Genomic DNA, 20,878 nt, shown 5'->3' on the forward strand with positions numbered 1-20,878 from the left:
CTCCGGGAACCCGCCAGGTTGAGGCACGTGCTGTAGCTCCAGGCCCAGAGTCAGAGCAGCTACGTGACAGGTCTCGCCCTCTGCCTTGCCCTGCCCTGTCTGTCTCCGCCCGGCCTCCCGCCCGCCGCTACCGCTCTCGCTCACTCCCCGCCGCAGGGCGCGCTGGGGCGGGCGGAGCTGGGGGCGGCACCGGGGGCCGGTCCCTGCAGCTCCCCACGCCGCCTCCAGCCGGGCCCCGGGCGCTCGCTGCCCAATGAGCGCGACCAGGCTGGAGCCGCCCCTCCAGCCGCGGCGGTGACGTGAGGAGCGGCGAGGCCCCGGCGCGCTGCGGCCCTGGTCAGTGCGCGCTGAGCCGGCGCGATGGTGCCGGGGCCTGAGAGCAGCGGCTCCGCGGGCTGTTTCCCCGCCCCGCCTTCCCGCTAACGGGCGCCTGAGAGCCGGGACCCGCCCTGCGTGCGCAGGGCCGAGCCGGTAAGAGGGGAGCCGTCCCGGGGTCGGTATCGGCCTAGCCGGGGCGGGGAGGTCGGTCTGTCTGTCGGGGCAGAGCCCGGGGAGGCCCCTGCCGGCGGCGGGCGGGGGCTGGCTGAGGTGGCGGGGGCTCAGACCGTGTCTGTAACCCAGGCCCCGGCTTGGCGCGGGCAGGCACAGACCCCTGCCCTGGTAGCCAGCAGGTGCCGGGCTCGCCCCTCTCCGGCGAGCGAGAGGCGGTTTCCCGTCTTCGTTTCTCAGCGCCTGTGCGAGGAGGGCGGGCGAAGTGAATCTCCCTGGAGCCGGCAGAGTCTCACTCCTGGCGGGGAGTCCCAGCCCTTAGTATTGGTCAGGTTCCATGAAACAGCATTAGGCATTTATGGGGAGGTGAATTTATTGCCAAGAGAAGGGTGCCAGATTTTTGGCCGGTGGAAGAGAGGTTTCTACTAAGATTTTTTTTCTAAAAAATGGAATTATGTTATCGGTGGCTATAAGCTTTTTATTTCCATAGTTTTAGGTTTTGAAAGCAGTTTTAAAATAAATGTCTCAAAATTACTTGCTTCTGTTTCTTTGTATTTATGAATGTATTTTTGTTCAGATACCAACACTGTAGAAAGAAAATTTATCAGACTATTTTTAGGTAAATTTTTCTTCATTATCAGCTGAAACTCATTGATTCACACTGAGACCCATTGCAGGTGAACAAATTGTGTGAGTTAATGAGTAGGGCCCTACCAGATTCATGGTCCATTTTGGTCAGTTTCACAGTCACAGGATTTTCAAAATAATACATTTCATGATTTCAGCTATTTAAACCTGTAATTTAATGGTGATGTAATTGTAGGGATCCTGACCCAAAAAGGACTTGTGAGGTGGTTACCAGCTTATTGTAGGGGGGTTGCAGTACTGCTACCCTTACTTCTGTGCTGCTGCTGGCAGCAACACTTCCCTCAGGGTATGGCTACACTGGCGATTTGCAGTGCTGGAAAGCCTCCACCAGCGCTGCAATTAGTAAGTGGCCACACCTGCAGGGCACTTCCAGCGCTGCAACTCCCTGGCTGCAGCGCTGGCCGTACACCTCACTCAGCATGGGGAATAAGGATTCCAGCGCTGGTGCTGCAGCGCTGGTCATCAAGTGTGGCCACACACCAGCGCTGTGATTGGCCTCCAGGAAATAAGGTGTATCCCAGAATGCTTTTATAAATTACTCTCTTTGTTTTGTTATGCAGCCTCTCTTTGTTTTGTTGTGAACGAGCTCCGATCGGAGCTCCGTTCTGTACCTGGCTGTAAACAATCAAATGAGAGGCAGGGAGAGTGAATGAAACAGAATGGAGCCGATCTCCGTTTGAACTGCTTATCTATAAAAACAAACACTGATCACAGCAAACAGGAGCTATCTGTACCTGGCTGTGAACGATCAAATGACAGGCAGGGGAAACAGTGTTGGATGCAGGCTGTTAGGGTTCGCAAACATTTTGTGATTTTTCCAATCTCTCTCTTCCCCGCTCCCTGTCACAGTACACCCCCCTCCACCCCCCTCTTTTGAAAAGCACGTTGGTGCACTTGAATGCTGGGATAGCTGCCCATAATGCAGCACTCCCAACAGCGCTGCAAATGCTCCAAATGTGGCCACACACCAGCGCTGGTAGCTGTGAGTGTGGCCGCACACCAGCGCTGCTCCTACACAGCTGGATGACCAGCGCTGCAAACCGTAAGTGTAGCCATACCCTCAGAGTTACACAGCTGGAGAGGGGCAGATGCTGGCCAGGAGCCCAGCTCTGAAGGCAGCGCTGCCGCCAGCAACAGCGCAGAAGAAAGGATGGCATGATATGGTATTGCCACCCTTACTTCTGCCTGCAGAGCTGGGCCCTCAGTCAGCAGCCACCGCTCTCCAGCCACCCAGTTCCGAAGGCAGTAGTGCAGAAGTAAGGGTGGCATGGTATGGTAGTACCATCCTTACTTCCGCACTCTGCTGGCGGGGCACTGCCTTCAGAGCTGGGCTACTAGCCAACAGCTACCACTCTCCGGCTACCCAGTTTTGAAGGCAGTGCAGAAGTATGGGAAGCAATACTGCACCCCCCCCTCCACCCCCCAAAATAATCTTGACACCCCCCCCCACACACACAACTCCCTTTTGGGTCAGGACCCCCAATTTGAGAAACACTGGTCTCCCCCATGAAATCTGTATAGTATAGGGGGAAAGCGCACACAAGACCAGATTTCGCAGTCCATGATGAGTTTTTCATGGCGGTGAATTTGATAGGACCCTATTAATGATTGAACACACATGGTGGAATTGTTTGTTTTGATGTGTAGTTTTTAATTTTAATATATTATACTTCTACGTATACAGTACTGTAGTTTCTTAAAATAATGAGATTTTTGTTAATACAAAACCTAACTACATTTTATCAAATCTTTATCTTTTTGTCATTGCTTTGGTGTTAGCAGCATGGCAGTATTGATCAATTTCATTCTGAAGTATGCAACTCTTAAGGAGTTTTTATCTTAGGTTGTTGTAGTGTAGTTAAAAAAAAAAAAAACAAAAAAAAACCCAACATGAGGTAGAATTAACCTTAGAGAGAACCTAGTTGTGTATGTAATATGTTTCCATTTAATTAAATGGACAGTATTTTAACTGTTGTTAGTAACACTTTAATTTTATTTTTTATAAATGTAAGTAAAAATAAAATATCTCTATGCATTTATAAAATATTTAGGCTCTAGGTACCTATGCCATAATTAAAAATACACAAAATAATACAAAGGAAATAGCCACAAGCATAAATGACAATTTTAAAAATCCAGATTACTTGTGACTTTTTATATTCTTCATTTAGTTGTTATATTTCTTTCAGTACAGAGAAAGGAAGTCAGTTAATTATCTTCTACTTTGCTTACAGGCCTCAATCATGGTCAGAGTCCAAAATCTTCACAGAGTTCTACAGATGGGTATGGCTGTATAGAACAGGTTGCAGGGCGGCAGCCATGCTGTGTATCACCATAGTGCTGTGTTTGGGTTTCAAACAAGGCAGGAGAATGCCTCTGTTTTTAAAAATATTTTTCCGCAATTTGAATAAATTCTGTAAATTTTTATGGATTGGGGGTTTTATAAAAGTTCATCTTTACACAACTTAAATTTTGGACCAAATTTAAGGTGACAGCCTTCCTTTAAACTGTGACACTTTTAAAACACTAAGGAGGCAGTCAGTCCCATTGACTTGCATGGGACTGCTCGCATGAGTAAAGTTATGTATGTATAAGCGTTTGCAGGAATGTTCCTAAAGTTGTAATGAGGTACAAAATTGCATATGGCCTTAGGCCACTGTAGTTTATCAACCCTTTAACTCTTATCTGGTTTAAAGAAGAACAAGAAGTAAGGTAGCACTAGTGAGTGCAAACTGGAGACTTCTGCTACTCCACAGATTCTACACTTGTCTTGGCTCGGCTCTACTTCTTAATGGCTATCTGAATAAATCATTTTGCAGAGTAGTAATTAAATAAAGAATATGGGTGTGAGGGCTGGTTATTAAGTATCTGAGAGCTGATCTTTCTTTTCTTTATATAATTTCATCTGCTCTGGTTAGATACTGTAATGTAATGCAAAAAAAAGTGTTTAAAAAAACACTTCTTCCTTTTGTTTTTCTGGCAAGTAAAAACATTTTTCACTCACTTCAAATCTTAGTATTACATAAAAATAAATTCCAAAATATAGCCTATAAATATGCATAAACAGTCTAATATACATCAATTTCTCTAAGATTGTTTAGTGTCATCACAATCAATATACAACAAACTATTTAAATGATTGGGAGGATATTTTAAATTGTATATCAAGTGGGGGGGGCTCCAGTGCTGAATTTTAAAAAAATGCTGTCCCAATACTTGCCCCTTCCGCCCCCCCCCCAATAATACTTTTACTCTTCTGGAATGCTGCCAAAATGAACACTAGTGGTTTCCAGACATGATTGATATTTTTCAGGAACACACATAATGGAAACATTAAGAAACGGAAAATGTATTTTATGACATTTTTCTTGTAAGGCACTTACTGATGCCCAAACATAGAGTTGTTAATATTAAACTTAAATATTTGACTATAATTTAATACTAAAATAGCTTAAAATTACAAAAAAATCATTCTGAAATGATATAATGCTCCAGCAAGTAAAATTAAGGATGATTGTTAAAACAGAACACACAAATTGCATGGTAAAGAGGCAACTAATATTAGGTGTGAAAGAGGTGAAGTGTGTGTGAAAGAGGTGAAGTCCAGCAGTTGTTCCATATGAGTATGAACTTTTTTTTTTTTTTTTTTTTAAGTCCTAAGTGTTGGAGGCCACACTTTATCCTGGCACTCTCATTGTCTATCTTGCCAGTTTTGAGGCTCTCTCTGGTAGCAGATGGTGGCCATCCAGAAAGAAGCACTAGATCAGGGGTCGGCAACCTTTCAGAAGTGGTATGCCGAGTCTTCATTTATTCTCTCTAATTTAAGGTTTTGCATGCCGGTAATACATTTTAACATTTTTAGAAGGTCTCTCTATAAGTCTATAATATATAATTAAAGTATTGTTGTATGTGAAGTAAATAAGGTTTTTAAAATGTGTAAGAAGCTTCATTTAAAATTAAATTACAATGCAAAGCTCCCTGGACCGGTGGCCAGGACCTGGGCAGTATGAGTGCCACTGAAAATCAGCTCGCGTGCCGCCTTCGGCACGCGTGCCATAGGTTGCCTACCCCTGCGCTATAGCAAATATTTTAATACAATGAACAGTTGCAGTGTTAGTTTTTGTGTAAATCCTGTAAGTTTGATTATTAGAGGGCATTTAGCTCAACTCCTCTTGCCTTCTATGTTCAGATTAATAACAGATCAGATTATAATAGTAGCACTATAAATCAAGTCATTGTCTTTTCACAGCTTTAGGTCACAGAGGGTACTGTAATGTGGCTTGTACCACCCTGATATTTAAGGTGGAGATGTGATAGTAAAAATAGTTCCCAGTATAGTACTCCACCTTGATCCAAGTGAAGGTTGCCTTGATCACAGTAAAGCATCATATGTTGGGACCTATAATCTCGACATCATACTTTTCCATATTACAGTTGAGAGCAGCTGCAGTCAGCTCTATGGGTACGTCTACACTACGGGATTATTCCGATTTTACATAAACCGGTTTAGCAAAACAGATTGTATAAAATCGAGTGCGCGCGGCCACACTAAACACATTAAATCGGTGGTGTGCGTCCACGGTCCGAGGCTAGCGTCGACTTCTGGTGCGTTGCACTGTGGGTAGCTATTCCGTAGCTATCCCATAGTTCCCGCAGCCTCCCCCGCCCCTTGGAATTCCCGGGTTGAGATCCCAGTGCCTGATGGGGCAAAAATCATTGTCGCGGGTGGTTCTGGGTAAATGTCGTCAGTCACTCCTTCCTCTGGGAAAGCAACGGCAGAGAAGCATTTCGCGCCTTTTTTCCCTGGATTGCCCTGGCAGATGCCATAGCATGGCAATCATGGAGCCTGTTTTGCCTTTTGTGACTGTCACCATATGTGTACTAGATGCCGCTGACAGAGGCGATTCAGCAGCGCTACACAGCAGCATGCTTTTGCTTTTGCATGACAGCAGAGATGGTTACCAGCCATACTGTACCATCTACCATACCATAAATTGGTAATAAGATGATCATGGTTACCAATCCTTTTGCACTGCACCATTTGCTGCTGTCATAAGTGCCCCTGGCTGAGATCAGCCAGGGGCGCAAAAGCCAAAATTGGGAATGACTCCCTGAGTCAATCCCTCCTTTTTGGTATCTAAAAATAGAATCAGTCCTGCCTAGAATATGGGCAAGTGTACTAGAGAACCAGAGAGCACAGCTGCTCTGTGTCAGATCCAGCAGAAATTATGAGCTATATGCTATTCACAGGGGGTGCTCCTGCAACAACCCCACCTGTTGATTCCGTTCTTCCCCCAGCCTTCCTGGGCTACCGTAGCAGTGTCCCCCCACTTGTGTGATGAAGTAATAAAGAATGCAGGAATAAGACACAGTGACTTGTTAGTGAGAAATGAGTGGAAGGCAGCCTCCAGCTGCTATGATAGTCCAGACAGGACATTAAGCAGTGTGGAGGAGAGGAGCCCAGCATTCCGCTGCTAGTCCAGGGACAATTGAATCTGTTCTTTACACATGAAGGGCGGGGGCTGATGGAGCTCAGCCCCCTGTTGCTATGATGGTGCAGTATGGCTGGTAACCGTCTTCATCTACCAGGAAAAATCAGGATCTTTTTACACAGGCGCCCATGATAGACCTCACTGAATGCTAGTCGGCTTGGCTACCAGTCCTTTTGCACTGCCCCATGTGCCAATAGGCTGATGATGACGATGGATATCAGCCATATTGTACTATCAGCCACCCATGGCCGGGGGGGGAGCAAGGATGTTGGTGTTGACTGCTGCAGCATCGCGTCTATCTGCAGCATTCAGTAAAGATAGGGTGACATGTAAAAGAGTCAAGAGAGGATTGTTTTCCCTTTCACTTCTGGGGGTGGGTGGGTGGGTACGTACCGAGCTATGCCCTGAACCACCGCGGACACTGTGTTTGACCCTAGAAGCATTTGGAGCTCAGCCAAGAATGCAAATGCTTTTCGGAGACTGCAGGCACTGTGGGATTGCTTGAGTCCTCCAGTCCCCGCTCCAGTCCCCCCTCCACGAGCGTCCATTTGATTCTTTGGCTTTCCGTTACGCTTGTCACGCAGCAGTGCGCTGAGTCCCTGCTATGGCGTCTGTGTGGAGATTTTTTAAAAATGATTTTGAATTTCGTCTTCTGTAACAGAGCGCTGATAGAACAGATTTGCCTGCCCTTACTGCGATCACATCCACATGGTCCATGCTGGAGCTCTTTTTTTATTTTGATTTCGGACTGCATCGCCACCCGTGCTGATCGGAGCTCCATGCTGGGTAAACAGGAAATATTCAAAAGTTCGCGGGGCTTTTCCTGTCTACCTGGCCACTGCATCCAAGTTCAGATTGCTGTCCAGAGCGGTCAGTGGTGCACTGTGGGATACCACCCGGAGGCCAATACCGTCGATCTGCGGCCACACTAACCCTAATCCGATATGGTAATTCCGATACTAGCGCTACTCCTCTCGTTAGGGAGGAGTACAGAAACCGGTTTAAAGAGCCCTTTATATCGATATAAAGGGCCTCTTAGTGTGGACGGGTGTGGCGTTAAATCGGTTTTACGGTTTAAATGCCTAGTGTAGACCAGGCCTGAGATACACAAATTTGGTGCAGCTGTCAAACTTCTGCAGAATGATCAGTGTGGCCCTCAGTTGGGGAACTCCTGCTGTAGTTTTTGCATAAAGGCTCCATAATCACTTGATTTAAAATATAGTAATATGTTGCAATTTGCAGTATTTTCAGCATAGTTTAGTGTGTGTATATATAGGAATTTTAATCATTTAAAATGCTTGTTTCATGATCTGAAGCAATAAATAAGTATTAAAGCTGTAATGGTGGAGGCATAGAATATTTTCTAGGGATTAATGACTGCTGTGGTGAGTTGGAGTTAATGTTCCAGATAATCATTAACAGTTAGGAAATCCCCAACTCACAGGTCCTCATTGAAATTATAAGCTTAATGGAATGCCTTTTTTCTTTTCTATTTCATCTCAAGTTGTGCACTGCTAATCCATTTTTGTTTTCAGTTTCAATTCTTTCCCAGCAGTTAATTACCAATACAGTCTTGAAGTTTGTGATACTTCAAGTAGCTGTCTAATTAGTTTGGCAGGAACCCAGTAAAAAACAAAAATATAAAACATACTTTGTTTTCTATCATTCCACATACTTTAAGTGGCATAAATTGCTGTTTCTGGAAGCTGGGAAATAGTGCCATCTCGTATGACTAATAATTTATAGTTTTGCATTCACAGAAGAAATATTTTATTAGCTTTTTCTAATATATCTTTTATGTTAATTTGTCTGAATTTTAACATTAATTTCTTCATGTAGCTCTTTTATTAGAAAAATGGCAGGCTTTTGTGTACAGTTGTTCGTTCTTACAAAAATTTTAGCTCTGGTATAGAATATGCTGTTTAGTGACATTTTTATTTTGTTTAGAACTGTTTTCCCATCTAGTCGACCAAGGTACAAGGAGTTGAAGTTGCTTGTACAAGATCATAGTAAATGGCTCATATAGACCCCAGTCCTTCCAAGAGTTGCACACATGCCTAACTTTACACACATGAGTAACCCAGTGATGTCAATGGGACTACTCCAATTGTAAGCTCTTGGGGCAGGCAGGGTCTTTGTGTGCTGTACAAACAGAGCAAATCGCAGTGGGGTCATGGTCCATAACTAGACACCCAGGCACTAGTAATGCAAATAATAACAATAATAGTTCTGTGACAGTTTTTGCAGGATCAGGTCAGGACTTGACTTCAAGAACCATTCTGCTTCTCTAATCGATTGTGTACCAAGAGTAATTATAGCCCTTCTGTAGACCAAATGTATTGCAGACAATAGAACAATCATTTTAAATGCCGCTTTACTGTAATGTAAAAAATGTGACATAGAACCACCCTTGCTGGGGAATTGCTTGATGCCATGCATTTGCTGTACAGAGTTCTACATTTGCTTGGAAGTGAGTTGCTCATCCTTACAGATTGGGCTGAGACTATAACACATTTAAAATTTTCCTTAGGTTGAAGTGAAGTCAAATCTAAGGTTAACTTCTTTTAAAAAACTAGGGGGTTCCATACATTGTTGTTCTGTACACTACACTTATTGCACGCAACAGGGGCTTCGTGCATTCCTCCATACCCAATCACAAGCTCTCTCTATGCCACCTTTCTGTCTTCTCTGTTTCAGGTATTCCCTGTAATCCCTTCCTCATGCTAGTTGCTCTGTGTCCCCTATTCCCCCTTCATTGTGTGTGTTTGGGTTTTTTAATACCTAGAACTCGCATTTGGGAGAAAAATCTTTTTTAAAGATTAGACTGTGAATTAAGGGCTGTTAAGATTGACTTGCACATTTGGATCCTCCAAGAAATTCTCAAACATCTAGCAAAATCAGAAAATCATATATTTCTAAGAAATGGGGTGTGTGTGGGTGGGGGCTTCAAGTCTGGAGGAAGGGAGTAATGAAATCTTTCAGGGTGCCTTTACAGATCTCAAAAAGCAGAAAAATACTCAAACAATATTTTACACTGAAATTCTACACTTACATGTATGTACAAGGACTTCTACTCTAGAACATATTGAGGTTTAATCTCCCGTTGATTGTATCTAAATCCCATGCACTAATTTTAATGGGAATTACTGCATGTGGTGATACAACTGTTTGTGAATAAAAACTATCTCGCTTGCTTGCTTTTAGGATTTCTAAAACCCAATCGGTTTTTTAGACTTTAAAAGCTCTTTTCATAAAGAAATCGATATTCAAGTTAATCCTGCAAAGAATTAAGCACACGTAAATCTACTAGCTGAATTTCAGCAGAAGCTTTAAGGTGTTGGTTTTGTCTTGTAAAAACTCATTTTGTGGTTCACTGCTGTTTGAGAGATTGCTTCTCTCCCTATGCGTACTGTCTCAGATGCCCAAGCTAACAACCCTCTATTTAAAATATGAGGAAGCAGAAAGCAGGGTTTTCTGAGGGTGGGTTCCTTGACTTTAGAATTTACTTTTCATTATCCCATCAGAGCCTGGATTTGGTGACTTTCAGGACATGCCACATCTATCTGTTTCTCGGAGGGGCTATGGGGGGACAAGACATTGATAGAAAAATGCAGAGATAAGATCTAGTTCATTCTGGGATTGGGTGTATTTTTAGATTTTTTTTTTCCTATCTGTTTGACATATTATTATTTTATTATTATTACTATTTGTGTCCTTAACTCTTGTAATATACATACTTGTTAGGAGCAGTTGGGGAAAAATGTAAATAAAAGGGGATGCGTGTCTCTACACAAATTACTTTTTTGTCTTTCAAATGTCCTCTTCTATGTTTATATGGTATATAAAATGCTTCCCCTTCCGTATTCCTTTATATACAAAGGAATAAATATTGGTTCTAATCTTGCTGCTCTTAGTCACCCAAGACTCCAGTTCAAGTAATGGGAGTTCTGTATGAATGAGGGTTCTAGAATCAGGCTCTGAGTTTGTCACTTGACTTCTTTTTCACACTCCTCTGTATGTCCCTTACTTAGCTTAGAAAAACTTAATGTTTCTTTCTTGACAGCACATTGCCTTCAGGAAATGGCCTCTTCTAAATCTTTGCTGAATCTTCTAACCTTCACATTTGGATCAACAATAGGATTTTTCGCATGTTACATGCTATTTAGCATAGTGTTGGAAAAACAGGTTGAGATCCAACCTGATATTCTTCACAATGATCCCCATGGTGAACACTCAGAAGAAACTGGAAGTGATCAGCTGGAAGGACAAATGAACTTCAATGCTGATGCTGGGCAGCATCAAGGTATTTTTATGTTTTGTACAATGTAAAAGGAGAGGGAATATTGTTCCAATTTGACATTTTTCTTTCTTCATTGCTAGGTATTTATACACTAGTTTTTCTTATTGCATGTCCACGCACACAATATAAAAGAAAGTAGATTTCCCCTCCTAAGGCATTGAATGATTGTTTGTTTTTTCTTTACTAACTTGCATTTTCTAATAAGAGTGATTTTTCAGAGAGCACAATACTTGCCAGCTGTTGCATCCAGACTTGGAAATGGAGGTAATGGTTTAAAGGTTAGCTCCCGGAGTTTCGTAAGTGGTAAACTACAACAAATATTTTTTTCTGCTCATTTGACACAATCACAGTACTTCACGGGCAGCTAGATTGCTTTTTAGTTTTACTTCAGCTAATTTAGGAGCATCTGTAATTTGTGATTAAACTTTTCAAATAAAAGTGAAACTTTAAAAGTAGCCCACTATTCTTTAAACCTGATCAGTCAAGCGATTTACGTTTTGGGAGGGGAAAAATCCTATAGACATTGGTTGTCTGAAGCATGTAGTATATAACATCATTATATAATACTTGATTCTTGAATGAAAAGTTCTGTGTAAGTTCAGAGTCCTTCACAAACATTAACTAAACCCCCTCAACCCTGTGAGGCAGATAAATAGCTATTTTTCAGGTATTAAAACTGATGCATAAAAAAGTTAAATGACTTGCTCAAGGTTATACAGATCTGTGACAGAAAAGAAAATAGAGCTAAAGATTTCTAGCTTTCAGCCCTTTGCTCTACCCACTAGATCTTCAAGGGGAGGTTGTTCTCTCCCCCTCACCCCCCCAATTTCATTTTAACATTGGCGACTTATATAATGGAGTGAGGCTGGTGGTCTGAGTTTCATGGGGGAATTAGAATCATAACCAATCTCATAACCAAAAAATACATACCAGCCAATTGGTGGTGAAAAGGATAATCAGCAATCCAAAGCCATATTAATTCAGAAACAAATGAATTCTGCTGTACTTTAATTTTGTTGTTCTCAGGCACTCAAAACGAATAACCATATTTATTTGCAATTCCATGCACTTTTTTTTTTTCTTACAATGGATATATTTTGTCGGACTGATTAACTGTAAAATTTAGGGCCCAAATCTTGTCTGCAACAGGACTACTTATATGAGTAAGCTACTTACTTATGTTAGGGTTTGCAGAACCAGGCTACTAATGAGTAACTTAAAACTAAATATATTTAAATTGCAAAACACATACAAACCTGTTTGTTCTCTGAAATGTGCACACTATTATAGTACATTATTGTAAGGAAAATTGACCTGATCGTGTAGAAAGGTAAACAGACATTTTAGGTCCCCATCCTGCAATCTGATTGGGACCTGAATAGAATCTCATTGACTTAAACGTAGTTTTTTGAAGGCAGTGAGGACACTGTGGGCATGTCTGCACTAGAAAATGTTGTCAGCCTAAGTTACATCAGCATACAGCTGCTGCAGTAATTAAATTGATTTTGCATTAAGCTCCTTGTGTCAGTGTTGCGTGTCCTCAACAGGAGTTCTTGTACCAATTGTACTGTCAGCGTGAGTCATTGTGGGATGGCCTCTGAAAGCTAGTAACAGTTGATGAAAGCAACGCTGTGTCTACCCTGACACTGCATTGACCTAATTACATTGATTTTATGCCTCTCGTGAAGGTAGAGTTATTAAGTAGGCATAGAGGAGCAGTTATGTCAGTGGGAGCACAATTTTAGTGTAGACACTTATAGTTAGGTCAACGTAAGCTGCCTTGAGTTGAACTAATTGTAGTGTAGACCATGTCTAGGTAAGCACAGGGGTGCATCTACTTGGGTCCAGTTGCAGAATTGGTGCATGAGTTTTTAAAACTTAAACCTATTTAAACATTAAATAGGTGTAGACTTTTCTTTGATTAGGTTGTCAGTGTATCTGGAAATGAAAAGTATTTCAGATACAGCAATGATAATTTTTATCACAGTATTGCAGAACCTATTTCTTGTCTCCTTTCCGTAAATAAAGATTTAATTTGGTTTCTGGTGACAAGTTGCCTTTTCTGGCTTACTTGCTGCTTTTAACTTGAAAACCAGTTTCAGTAGTTGGTGACAGTTGTTTTAAAATAAGTTTGTAATTAACAACATTTTAGGTATTAAAACTAAACATTTAAAAAATCTAATTTGCTCTTCACCATTAATGTTTTTGTACTTAGCATGGACTGTTTTAAAAAAAAAATTGACTGACTGGCTTCTAAGTATAAAAATTTGTCAATTTTTAAAAAAAGTTTTCATTAGCTTCGTAAGTCTACCAGAGAACTCTTTTAAATAAAATTGAGTTGAATTTTTTAAAATTCATGTAAGGTTTTGTAAAACCATGTTTGGTTTTTTTGTGAGAAGATCTTAATTAATAGTATCACTTTTACTTCTCTTGTAAAACTAAGTAGGAATAAGTATTTGAAAATAATTAAGATGTTTTCATTCCTGAATTTAACTTCGGTCTTGCTGACCGAATTAAATATGAAGACAAATGTTGGTCACCAAATTTCAGGTAACGTAAAATGAGCTGTACGTGGCTTGTCTTGTATTAAATATGACAGAAAAAAGTTGTCCAAAACAGAAGCCTCATCTGATGCGCATCTATACTGGACTTCTTCCCATTCATCTCTCTGCACTTTATTAATGACTAACTAAACTTATTTTTTCTTAAGCATTGCTGAATCTTTTATATGGTACTTTTCCATGTGTGCTACTACTTAGCAAACACGCTAACATATCATGGAATTTCTCTTCCCTCCCCACCCCCCTTTAGATGAGAACAAAAATATTGCAGAAGGACTGTATCAGAAGGTGAAAATACTTTGTTGGGTGATGACTGGGCCTCAGAACCTAGAGAAAAAAGCCAAGCATGTTAAGGCGACTTGGGCCCAGCGTTGCAATAAAATACTATTTATGAGCTCTGAGGAGAATAAAGACTTTCCAGCTGTGGGACTAGAAACCAAAGAAGGCAGGGACCAGCTGTACTGGAAAACTATCAAAGCCTTCCAGTATGTACATGAACATTATTTTGACGATGCTGATTGGTTTATGAAAGCAGATGATGACACATATGTTATACTGGACAACTTGAGATGGCTTCTTTCAAAATACAATCCTGAACAACCAATATACTTTGGAAGAAGGTTTAAGCCTTATGTGAAACAGGGCTACATGAGTGGAGGAGCAGGATATGTACTGAGCAAAGAAGCTCTAAGGAGATTTGTTAATGCATTTAAAACCAACAAATGTTCTCATAGCTCTTCTGTTGAAGACCTAGCACTCGGAAAATGCATGGAGAATATTAATGTAGAAGCTGGAGATTCAAGGGACACAAGTGGTAAAGAAACTTTTCATCCCTTTGTGCCAGAACATCACTTAATCAGAGGATATCTACCTAGAACATTTTGGTACTGGAATTATAATTATTATCCTCCGATAGAGGTAAGGTTTTTTTAGAAAACTTCAGAAATGTACTTCATATTTTTATATATACAGTAATTATAGGCTATTTGTCCATTATTAAAATGTTCTGGGAAAATAAAATGATTTTGCTGTGGGTGCCTGAAACAGATTTAAGGGTGAAATCATTATTTATTCCATTTATAAATTAAAACTTGAAAGCAAGTACCTAATGTACCATAAGAATAAGTTAATCTGAAATTTATTTTTATTCTAATGTTGTGAAAGATGGACTGGATGCTCCAGTAGGTCTCTTTTATCTAACTCTTGTGCTGTATGGAGAACTGGTTTATCATAGGATGTTGGCTGCTTCTTGTTTCCTGTTGCTAAATCACATCAAAAGGCAGCTAAAATACATATTGTTCCTAATGTTACCTTTCCATGTCAACAATTACTGTAGTTGCAACTGGGTTATTATGCAATCATGAATGGGAGGGAATATGTGGTCCATGCTAGTTTGAGAATCTCTACAAAGAATTTCCTTTTGTCATTTTAGAGGATACTACTTGCCTGTCAAAGTTGAGGGGAACATGAGAAGTTTGCAGTGAGTGCAAGTGGTGGAATTTAAGTTTTTAGCACCTCTTTTTAAATTGTAATAACTGATTTTTTTTGTTAAAATCAAATTCTACCAATTTAAAACTGAATGTGAGGTCCTTATTGTCGACCTGATTTACAGAGAAATGGAGACCCATATCTCTCATTCTAGTCAATGAGAGCTATAGTTCTTGAAAGTAATGAGAGCTGAAGGTACTCATATCTCAGAAAATCTGGTTTGTGTATAATCTCTGCAAGAGCCTTATTAACAATCTAAAGGTAAGGAACATAGGACTGAAAAAGACCTCCTGTCACTGAGTCCAGCGCCATGCTATCACAGGCAACCCATCATATAATCCTGTTCATAAACTTATCAAGTTCCATCTTAAAACTAGTTAGATTTGTCAATCTAACAGCAGTGGTACATTTATCTGTAAATGGAGTGGGAATTAAACTAACACTGGGTGCTTTTGAAATTGTTCCTTTTGAAGTCAATGGTGAAACTCCCATTTCATTTGGGAGCAGAATTAGGCCAACACTGAATACTTTTGAAATCCCACTTGACTCGTAACACCACCAAACCATTCTTGCTGTGTTCAAATGTAGCATGGTTGTGATGATAAAGTGATAAAATGTGCCATTTAGTAAATGGAAGAAATCTTCTGTCCCATTTTTAAGAGGCTATCTTGATAGCACTTTTAGAGTAATATAATAGGACAGTAACATACAGATGATAAAGATGAGATGCAAAAAATGACACTGGAACTTGCATTGTCCTGTCTTATTCCCAGAAGCAAATATTTCAAAAAGAGATGCTGGATATGTTGTTAAAAGCTCAGTACAATACTGTAGCCTCAGCTGATTTAGTCCCCATCCTTGATTAAGAAGGACCCGTGGAATTATTTAAATACAGTTGCCCCCTAAACTGGTTTTGAACATGTCTAGCTGCTGTGTATAGGTCCAAACTGTGTGACTAAGAATTGTGTTTAAAAAACAATATTCAGAAGACATACTTGCAACTAGTCTCAATAGTGAAATATATAAAATACGTACATATAATTACATTTAAGTCAATGGAATGGTCTCTCAGTGGAAATTGTGGAAGCAAGTTGCTTGGCATGTAAAAGTTTAACTTTTTTAATGTGAGTGTTTTTATTCCGGTTTTGGTCATCTTTAGTTTTTCTGTATCTTCATATTTTTATTCAAATCTCAAGTAACTATAGAGTTGAGGGTGAGGGAAATATCTTTATAGATGTAATTCAGGGGTTTTCAACCTTTTTTTCATTTGTGAATCTCTAAAAATTTTCAATGGAGGTGCGGACCCCTTTGCAAATGTTCGACATAGTCTGTGGACCCCCAGGAGTCAAAAACCTCTGTTGTAAGTTAATATCCTTTTTTCTCTTGATAAATCTGGAAGAGAATTTCATGCATGAAACTGCAATTAAAGGAGCATCCACTGATATCTACCAAAATAGTTTTTACGGCCTTTGCCAGTCCTCTTGCTGAATGTCTCATCTGGGTGTAGAAACTAAATCTGTTATCTTCAGCTTTGTGATTACTCATGTATTCATTTCTAATGAGTAAGGCTACGATTTAATCATGGGTATTTTAAGTAAAAGTCATGGACAGGTCACGGGCAATAAAAAAAAAAAATCATGGCCCATGACCTGTCCGTGACTTTTACTAAAAATACTCATGATTGAATGTTGGGGGTGAGTGTGGGGAGCCATGTGGGCCTGTGGCAGCAAGTGTTGGGGGAGGGCCCACTGGGGCAGGGCCGCTGCCAGGAGCCACCAGCTGTGGCTGCTCCCGCCACCCTTGGGACCACTGCTCAGGCGTTCCCTGGGGCCAGTCACATCGGCCACTGCTCAGGCGTTCCCTGGGGCTAGCTGCCAGGGGCTGTCAAAGCAACAGTTGGTGCAGCTGACCCTGGGCCTCTCCATCAGCAGCCAGTGTAGCTGCCTGAGCAACTGCCTGGGTCCGGGCCTGGGGCCAGCTGCTTGGGCGGACCTGGGGTCAGCTACACTGGCCACTACAGAAGTGCAGGAAGTCACGGAATCCATGACTTCCCCCTCCTCCATGACAGACACGGAACCCTACTAATGAGCAGAGCTGCTAAGTTGTAAAACTTGTGTTTTTTATAGGTGAGATGTGCAAGTATTTTCAAAAGTCTTGTTTCATGTAATGCATTAGATTTGATTTGTATATCAGAGATATGGCCAGCAGCCATACCACATCAAGTTGTTACCTCATCTCTTACTAGCTAAATGGGGATGGGTTTGGATAAACTTCCAAGGAACATGTAGATGCTGTAGGAAGTGATTCTGGTGATTTAATAAGTAGCACTCTTGCTACTTCAGCAGCATTGAGCCAGTAAACATAGCATGCTATCTGAAGGCACTTTGGAGGTGCTATTTTGGGATTATATATAAAACCTATGTCCTGACTATCAATATTTTAACAATAAAACAGTGAAACTCCTAATAGTATTTTTTTAAAGAACTGGTTAGCATTTATAACTAAAGGTGTGGTGTGATCTGTAGGAATGACCATATGATTGGTTCTGAGGTTTAATATTAGCCCTGCCACTGATTCTCACTAGATCTTGGGCAAATTTCTGTGGTTGTTTTTTTTTTTTCTGCCTCCATTTCTCCATTTTGTAGAATTGGGGGCAATACTATCCGCATCTCCTGAGGGGGAGCAGGACTAATTAGTTGTGTGTTTATACAGCATTGTAAACTATAGTATAAGGGGAGACTTCTCACAGACACAACAGGGAGTGAGACATCTAACTCCCTCCTGTGTTGTTGAAAATCTCTCTCTAAATCACTAAGTGCTAAATTTTGTTAGGCTTGAACCTCTGGTTAAAAACTAGTCTTGGTAATTTTATTTTGTTTGCTTTAAGTTCTCCCTGTTAAAGGACCCAGTCTTTCATGCACTTTGCACATTGCCCTATCAAAATCAGTTGGAGTTCTGCTGGTGAATGATTTGTAGAACTGGCCTAAACTATTAGTGTTTCAGTTGCAAGTGAGTGAAAGCTGCCTGAAAAGTGCTTTTGGATTGAAAGGTGTCAATAAATTCTATACTTTTATTTCTGTAAATCTCCAATGGAGTGAATATTTTGACATGTTCTTCATATTCCCTCTTACGTTTTACATGCTGCAGTTTACTTGCTGCTTGAACTGGTTTTCCATTGTTTGAAGAATACTTGTTTCTTTCAAACTCTTGAACCCTGACGTTTAACCTTAGTGGGAGGCAGACTTTGTTTCTACTTCCTTTTATTTGGCCTCTGTAACCATTACAGTATGCTCACATACTCAGCTCCCATGCTGAGTTTAAGGATAGTCATTTCCTCACTGTAGGGTCTCGTTAACTAGCTTTGATTTATTTTTTAAAATTTCTGTGTCATGTTTTTCGTATCACTTTTTTTTGTGTGCACAGTCTTCCAGTGAGAGTTTGACTAATTTGAATTAAGGCTGGTCAAAATATAGGATGTCATTTGTAGAAACGACAACCCACTTCTTTTCTTCAAAATTTTGAAAATGTAATTGAAATTGCAAATTTGGGGGGGGGGGGGAAATTGAGCAGCTTGAGTTTAAACAGTGTGGTGGAAAAATGAGATTTAAGAAATTCGAAGGGTTATCCATTGCTGCTCACTATTTATGTCCAAGCAGAAATCTATCAGAGTATCTTGCTAGCACCAGGTCTTTAAACAAAGTCCTTTAGCTGTTTTGGCTATTTCTGACAAGGAGGGAGACTTGCAATTGAATTAGAAACATGGGAAACCAAGCTGAAGGTGTCCTGGAGAATAGGTGAGGAAAACTGAAGGTAAGGAAAAGTGGATGGGGAGAAACATGGGTGAAGATTCTGGGAAGCAGAGTCCACACAGATCAGTTACTGCACAACATGTTAGTGAGTTTTAGAAATTACACCCTGGTGTGCTCTCTTGTACACCAGCCATGCTCTTTGTCATGTTGTCACAGAAACTATCTAAAGTGCATCAGGCATTCCTGAAAGACGTTAATTTCCATTTGTAGATGATGATCAAGCAAAATTGTATACCAGGGTCTGAGTACTCTATTCCTGCCAAATTTAGGCTTTGAAATGTGTGAATTATTGATAAAGGTGAATTGTATGATAAAGTGAAGCCAAATATGTATTATTTACACTTTAGAGAGAATTATTTTTAACATTTTAAGCACGTTTTGAAATGTCCGCTGAGTCTGTTTTGTTTTGTTTTTTTTCTTCTCCCCCGCCCCATTTTTAGGGTCCTGAATGCTGCTCTGATCTGGCAATTTCATTCCACTATGTTGATTCCACAACCATGTATCAGTTGGAATACTTGATTTATCATCTCCGACCATATGGTTACCTATACAGGTACAATCCTGACTCACTCAAGAATCTAGAAGAGCAAATCAAAATTAAAGCAGTGGATAATGATGCAGAAAGCTCCTGAAACTGAATCAGACTTCTTCTCAATAATAAGATGTGGAACAGTGCACTGAAAGAAGTATCATGGAGTGAAAAGCAGCTACATCTAGCTCAGACTGGACTCTGGAATTGCTAGTACTGTAGTAATTCTTTTGAATTTTAAAAGTTCTATGTTGAGGGTCTTCCTCTTTGACTGCAAATTACAGGTTTCATTGTGCAGTTCTTATTCATGGGGATAGTGGGACTTTTCCCATGTTGAGACTGCAGAATCAGGCCCTAAAGCTTTTATGTGATCTGTGAAATCTATTGAGGTGGCTTTGTTACAAATTCTTCATGTTTATATTATTGTATTAAAACAAATGGATGGTGGTGAGGTTCAAGCACGATTATACAGTATTTTCTAGTCATTATTTTTCTTTTTGCCCTAGTTTCCATTATTTTGGGTAAGTACTATGTTGGAGATCTTGGGCTACTTTGAGATGGTGATAATACTGGAGAAATTTGACATGAAGTAACTTGGCAGAAAAGAGAGAAAAATAAGTCTTCAAAACCACTCCTGCCTTAAAAACAGACTTTAAACTATTTGGTGTAATTAGTAATATTCTGCCTATTTAATGTTGAAATGTTTGTTTACTTCCCGAATGAAATGAACTTGTTACTCTTGGCCTCATCATAAACTTCCCCCAAGATACTATCTGTTCCACAAAACCCCCACCCAGTTGGTGAAAAGCCCAGGAATAGCAAAGCTATACATCTTGGAGTATGTTGAAGACGTGTGGAAACTTGCATACCTGCCCACTCTATGCCTCTTGGTGTTACTCCTTGCTTGAAGGGGCACAAAATTCATCCAAAAGCTTTTTAATGTACATATGATAGAAATAAACCCCTTGCAAGTGCAATTTCCTCCCCTTGTATTCATTCTATAAGCCAAAAAAATGTTTGCATGATAACACTACAGTCATACAATAAATACTTGGTGTAGACAGCCAGGCGTTTATGCACTAGCGTACAGTAATTTCCAGATTCACCTAGTGTTACTATTACTTTATTTCTATTTAATTTACACATGGCTTTACTGTAGGGTTTTTTTGGGGGGAGGAGGCGTGTTCTTTGTTTATGGAAGTGATCTGGCACCCAAAAAAGTACTACACCTCTACCCCGATATAACGCGACCCCATATAACACAAATTCGGATATAACACGGTAAAGCAGTGCTCCGGGGGGGGCGGGCGGGGGGGGCAGGGCTGCACGCTCCAGCGGATCAAAGCAAGTTCGATACAGTGTGGTTTCACCTATAACGTGGTAAGATTTTTTTTGGTTCCCAAGGACAGCGTTATATCAGGGTAGAGGTGTATTTTAAATCACACTGTAGGTTCTCTTCTTATGATTTTTTGAATGTTCCCTACAAATTCAGTTTTATTTGGCTCCAGTATGTAATTCCACCTCCCTCTGAGGGTTTTTTCTGGTTTATAGTGTGGTTTTTT

The 20,878-nt window shown here is 40.6% G+C and overlaps 1 protein-coding gene across 1 annotated transcript; it reads left to right on the forward strand.

The window, feature by feature from the left end:
* Positions 1-258: 258 nt before the first annotated feature.
* On the forward strand, positions 259-20,395 carry C1GALT1 (core 1 synthase, glycoprotein-N-acetylgalactosamine 3-beta-galactosyltransferase 1). The gene is made up of 4 exons (XM_039523784.1): positions 259-471; positions 10,693-10,932; positions 13,741-14,408; positions 19,228-20,395. The coding sequence occupies exons 2-4, from the start codon at positions 10,710-10,712 to the stop codon at positions 19,417-19,419; spliced, it is 1,083 nt and encodes a 360-aa protein (XP_039379718.1). The 5' UTR covers positions 259-471; positions 10,693-10,709; the 3' UTR covers positions 19,420-20,395.
* Positions 20,396-20,878: the final 483 nt, after the last annotated feature.

Source organism: Mauremys reevesii, linkage group 2 (assembly GCF_016161935.1).
Source record: "Mauremys reevesii isolate NIE-2019 linkage group 2, ASM1616193v1, whole genome shotgun sequence".
NCBI lineage: Eukaryota > Metazoa > Chordata > Testudines > Geoemydidae > Mauremys > Mauremys reevesii.

What these genes read in the sequence shown, in the direction of transcription:
- C1GALT1 (XM_039523784.1), top strand. Translation starts at nt 10,710, where the DNA reads ATGGCCTCTTCTAAATCTTTGCTGAATCTTCTAACCTTCACATTTGGA. An exon ending in TGATGCTGGGCAGCATCAAG is followed by an intron (nt 10,933 to 13,740) that starts GTATTTTTATGT and finishes ACCCCCCTTTAG; the next exon opens with ATGAGAACAAAAATATTGCA. An exon ending in ATTATTATCCTCCGATAGAG is followed by an intron (nt 14,409 to 19,227) that starts GTAAGGTTTTTT and finishes CCCCATTTTTAG; the next exon opens with GGTCCTGAATGCTGCTCTGA.